General features: G+C 37.2%; 1 protein-coding gene across 1 annotated transcript; it reads right to left on the reverse strand.

Annotated features, from left to right (window-relative positions):
• Positions 1 to 4,028: 4,028 nt before the first annotated feature.
• Positions 4,029 to 5,693, reverse strand: LOC144641488 (adenosine receptor A3-like). Its single transcript, XM_078500490.1, has one exon. It carries the CDS (start codon positions 5,691 to 5,693, stop codon positions 4,791 to 4,793), a length of 903 nt encoding a protein of 300 aa, XP_078356616.1. The 3' UTR covers positions 4,029 to 4,790.
• Positions 5,694 to 6,063: the final 370 nt, after the last annotated feature.

Below are 6,063 nucleotides of genomic sequence, written 5' to 3' on the forward strand. Positions count from 1 at the left end.
TGTCTGAATTTATCAAAACCGGGTCAAAGAAAAGTGACGTCAGTATTCTTGAACAAGTTCGTTACTGCGCGAATTGGCTTAAAACGCCACAAGAAAGGGGAAAAAAAAAAAGAAATACAGCGCTGAAAGGTAGAGAAGAGAGAGGAGAAGTGAAAAAAAGACTGACATTCCCTTTAGTTTTTATATCATGGAGTTTGGAGAGAAAAAAACGCGTTTACAGCGATTTGCGCTTAAAACGGTGGAAATTTCCTTGACCTGGTTTTGATAAATTCAGACATATGATTCAATAGTATGACCGGAAAGGCCAAGAATGAGCTTCTCGAGTTACAATCAATCATTTTCCAACGCATCTAGAGAGATATCCAGGCTTTCCCTGCTCATACTATTGAATCATATGTCTGAATTTATCAAAACCGGGTCAAAGAAAAGTGACGTCAGTATTCTTGAACAAGTTCGTTACTGCGCGAATTGGCTTAAAACGTCACAAGAAAGGGAAAAAAAAAAAAAAAGAAATACAGCGCTGAAAGGTAGAGAAGAGAGAGGAGAAGTGAAAAAAAGACTGACATTCCCTTTAGTTTTTATATCATGGAGTTTGGAGAGAAAAAAACGCGTTTACAGCGATTTGCGCTTAAAACGGTGGAAATTTCCTTGACCTGGTTTTGATAAATTCAGACATATATATATATTAATTAAGGCGCTCAACTGTATGACTTGCTAGCACAATCTGATCATCTCCTAGCCATGATGCAATAACGTTCTTCAAATTTGATCGAAGACTAACCTTTACGCCGATAGTATTTTATAATCCAACCAGATCTTCTTTAATCAGCTTTCTGCCTACAGCCAGTGTATATGTCATTTTCGATTCCGCATCGGACACGACTTTTTTTTTTCAATTAAAGACGTAGACAAATTGTCTTTTTCAAGCAATACGTAAAACTACCATCAGTAAAATAATAACATGACATGGGAATTTGCGACAAGATCGAAGTAGTGCAAGGGCAACGTTCTCCTCCAGTTTCAGTGCAACAAGCAGCGTGTTGTTGTGTTGATTCGTGATAAACTGAACGTTTCCAAGACAAATAAGAGAAAAGAAATATCCGTTTCTAATAAGTTCACTTGTCTTCTAAGTTTTTTAACTGAAGGTTTGTGCATTAAACTCTTTAGCACGTTAACTGATATGCGAAACAAACAGAAATCGTATAAAGAATAAAGATTCCAAGTCTTGTTTGCATTATTACCTACGTAGCAGACGACCTGGGACATCATGGACGCATTGTTTGCATGGATACTGTTTATGTAAAAAATGAAAACTGAAGGACTTACCCTCAATCCAGTCGGCTGCTGAAACCTTACGAGGAGTTGAATTATAGTTCACAGATACAACTTGCTCCACCACTTTATAAGAGGATTTAAGATCTATTGGTACCAAAGCTTGGCCTTAGGGCTAGTAACTACCATATCTGATTTTAGGAAAACTTTTAAGATTCAATGCACCTGTACTGATGTATTGAGTTGTTTAGTCGATATTTCTGGACATTCGACGTCGGTCATTATGCGTGACCTGAGTTAGGTCCGGTCACCTGTAACCTCCTAGGAAGGCGCTGTATTTGAGCACGTCGCTCGCCCAAAGTAAGTCTGCACATTTTATTTTATTTTCACATTTTATCAAAAAAGAAGGAAAAAAAACATGCGAATGATCATTGTCGGTGGCAAACGATTTCAGATTAAAGGTGTAAGTTAATTCAAGCGGTTTTTGTGAAATCGTACCCCAATTCCTTACTTCACGTAAAATACAGCCCACACTCAATCTAAAATTCGTGATGTTACTGTGAAAAAGTTATTTCCAATACCTTTTGCCGACTGTTCTCAGTTGCCATAACATCTTATTGTAAAAGAAGATAATCGTTTTTGAGATATTCAAATGAGTTAAATGAAACATCTTGTGATCTAGTTACACACACAAGGGCAGAAAATAAGAGACCTTTTTGTGGGGATCCTCTCTTTCCTCTCTGAAAGGTTCTGGCTGAGCTGACTGTTGAAAACAAGTCGATGCGCAGTTCTACTGCCACTAAAGTAGCTGCCTGCATTTTTGACTTCCTGTTGGGTCCACCCACGTTAGTTTAAGTTAAACTACATTAGAATCTGTTCACAAAGCCCGGGGGGGGGGGGGTACTCAAAAAGTTTTATACGGGGAGGCTCCGCCCCAAGTTCTAACCCCTTACCCTTTTATATACCATTTTTGACAGAAAATGTACCCCTTTCGTATACCTTTAACTGAAAAAAGGTACCCCTTTCATATACCTAAGAGACATGGCGTGGACTTAAAATAGGACGTTTTCTTGTCATTTTTATGTAGCGCTTAATAAATTAAAATAATACAGCCATAAATTGCGTCTGTTCGAAATATTTAAATTAAAGGCCCTTTTAAATAGCCAAATGACAGATTTCCATACCCTTTCATATACGTAAACTCGTGAAATCCCTACCCTTTTATATACCTGAAGCCTGAAAAAGGTACCCCTTTCGGGCGGAGCCTCCCCGTATAGGCCATTATAAGGAGTACCCCCCCCCCCCGGTCACAAAGCTATAGCAATTTCTTCGTCGCCCTCATGTCTAGCACTCATTTCCTCGGGCAGTTTGTAATACTTGCTATTCATATAAAAGATAAATCTTTTTAAAAAAATATTAGCTTAATGCAACTTAAATTAAAGAGAACCTACCGTCTGATTGGGAACTATGTAGAGCACCTTTCTTGTTACAAAATGAATCAAAAAAAATTTTCTGCTTCCTTAGGCCGCATCAGCCGAGGTTTAAAAATGAGAAAATAAAAAAAAATAAAGTCAGTCTCAAAAAAGAATTGCTCGCGTGCAGCTAACGATCGATCAGGTTAAGATGTGAGTGGTAAGATGTTATCATTTCTTTCCACAAGTTCCACATGATTTACTAGCAGAATAGAAGACCACTTTCCTAGCTTTATTTAATTTCTTCGTGTCGTGAGATAAACGTTTTATTTTGTGATAAGTTATATTTAATGCGTTTTAACATCGCTTACTTACTTTTGTGGTAAGTTGAAGTTAATTTAGGTTATTTTTTTTATACACTGCGTTTCAAGTCTTTTTTTTTTTTAGTAAGTGGTCGAGGTAAATTAAAATGGTCAGGGGCTTGTGGTATATATTACTTTGTATTTCGGTGTGCCAACTGTAGTAACTTTTTCTAATTGTGAATACTGTAGACGAGTAGGCTATAATGTTTTCTAAAGTTGCAATTTCATTTTGATTTTGTTGGGATTAGTAAAAAAAGTAGAAAGTGAACTTTTTATAAAGACTTGAAGTCTAATCCGTTGAAGCTGACTGGTCAGTTTAGCCCGATTGGCTGTGATTTAAGACTCGCGTGTAACGTTTGTCAACAGTAATTGGTCAGTTTCGATCCGTCTATTGTTCGTCGGTTTTGTTTACGTCGTGAATAATTCGTTTGTTAAGCGCTTATAGTTGTTAGCATCCTCTGGGAGGCGTTTGTTCTATAAAGTTTGTGTACCAGCGTTCTCGTTTGTAGTTTTTATAAACGACATATTCATGTATTCCCTTGAATGGGATGCAAGTTCATCACACGTTACACCTTCAGCATTTTTTTGTTAGGTTTGCTCAACAATTGCTTGTATCCATTTATGCTCCCCTGTGAGAGTAAAGTATCTTGACCAAGAACACAAGTTACAGACACCGACGGTGCTGAAACTAAACCTCTAGATCTGGAGTCCAACGCTCGGTCACTGCACCTGGCCTCCCACAATCCAATTATGAACCCTAGTATACTTGAGCGAATGAAAGCCTTTTTTTTCCATTTCTATGACATTTTTGACTATTTTATTGAAGAACATAGAACAAAAGTGGGAGCTTACGATGATCAACAATATGAGATAGGGAAAATAAAATAACACTGAACAAGATATAATACTTTAAGATCTATGCCCTTTATTTTAGGAACCCTCTTTTTAAGCGTCCAAACATAAATCGATCAATATTGCGTAATATAAATGAATATAAATAATTCTTTAATGCCTGTTAAACAAGCACGAAGGTCAAATGCGTTTAACGACGAGTGTCCTTTATGCCACGAATTAAAATTCTGCTGAAACCTTAAATTGTATATAAGTATATAGAGGATATTACATACATTACACGGCGGCGCGAAGATGCAAAATTTACTTTCGAGTAGAACATCCTTTTACAAATGGGCGTAGCGAATGAATAAAATATCGTTTTTACACAAAAAACAAAATTCGCATTTCCAAGCCGCCGTGTCATTTTCTTTTTTTTATTATATGACAAAAGCGGAAGTAAATCGAAAGCACAATCTTAATGTGAACTCTTAATGCGAACTCTTAATGCGCCACTAGGGTTCCGGATGTAGTTACGTGTAAATGTTACGAGTGGCTTCTATTTTCGCTTGCATATATAGGCAATAAAAGTATATTAATAAAACCGAGTGTATATCAGTAAAAGTTTCCTAGCAAAACGATATCGAAATAATAACTACCTTTTCACTCTTTAGTGCAAATTTTTCTGTAGAGGTAGGAAAACAAGAATGAAGAGTTATGGCATCAAGCAAGATAACAATGTTAAAATCTACAATTTTCCAATAGGCCCTGAAGATTACGTACATGTCTACAAAAAGATTAGACAAAGGAAACACATTTCGCGTGTAATGGTTAATTTTTTAGCCTGTCTTCATTGTGTTAACATTCGCTTATTTGGATTTCTTTAGGCGATTTATTATAACCGGCGCTGTTGTTACGCGTTTAAGTCTGTTCTCACAGAACTTCTATAACTTACTCTACGCAAGGCCTTGCGGAAATGCGGAAGCTTAAAGGAATATATGATAGGATTCACGATCGAGTTTCCATAATGCATTAGTTTCGCAGCGTAGATAACATTTGGAGGGACAACCAGTAGTAATTGATTATCAAAACTACCGATTACGTTAATCAAAAAAAAAGGTAGCCACATCACTATAAAGAAAATAGTTACTGTCAGCATTGCGTGCACAACTGATTTCTCTCTGATAACATAACTGGTGTTCTTTTTACGAGACCTGATTCTTGTCCAAATAGATACATATGCGACCATAATGGTGGTTAACGCAATGGAAACGAATGCAAAAATGATGTGATTGTCATATGAAAGCGGAATTGTTCCTCTTACTGTGAGAATTTTCAGAGAGGTCAGAATACCAGCCATGGTCCATGCAAAGGCAGCTGATAGCCAATAAAATCTAGATCTTCTGGACGTGCATCTGTGCTTAAGAGGAAGGAAGACAGAATATGCTCTTTCCAAAGCTATCACTGCCAAAATCGTCATCGAGGACAATCCTGCAAAAATATCCACAGCAATGTACACTTCGTTTACAATCTTTCCTTGCCATTGATAGTCTCTTAACGTCTTGTAGAAAATGTAAACGAACATTGGGACTGCAATGCCTCCAATCATTAAGTCAGCAGTGGCCAGATTCATGAGAAGGATGTTGCTGCGCTTGCGTAGTAGCCTCTTTGTAGTAAAAACGAAAATAGCGAATATGTTTGCGCAGAGTATGGCAATGGCTGTAAGAATATATATTGTGCACCACAAGATGATTTCATGATCGGATGTAACGGGTCTCCATTCACCTTCCTCGCTTTTTGTGCTTGATCTGTTCATTCTGCAAACAATTTTAAAAGATTGTTGTTGTTAACTGGGGTATAAGACAATTAATCTTTGAATGACCATAAAGTTTGAAAGAAAAGACATCAAGTGTTTGCGAATATTCCGAAAGTAGCGAGTTAAAAGGCTGATGATTGTGCCAGTTCTTGTTGATGTACAATCAGGTAAAACTAAGGAATTCATGTGACTTGTGACATTTTGGGTGTGGAGGTTTATGTTCATATGAATAGAGAACGGACTGACTTCTGGACTGAGAACAGACTGGAAACATTTGGCTGGAGTGTCTCAAAACACACCTTAACATACCCTGATAAACTACTTCCAAAATACAAGAGTGCAAACGAAAGTGCATGGACAGACACTGGTC

This window comes from Oculina patagonica, unplaced genomic scaffold (genome assembly GCF_052425735.1).
Source record: "Oculina patagonica isolate OP01 unplaced genomic scaffold, crgOcupat unplaced989, whole genome shotgun sequence".
NCBI classification, from domain to species: domain Eukaryota; kingdom Metazoa; phylum Cnidaria; class Anthozoa; order Scleractinia; family Oculinidae; genus Oculina; species Oculina patagonica.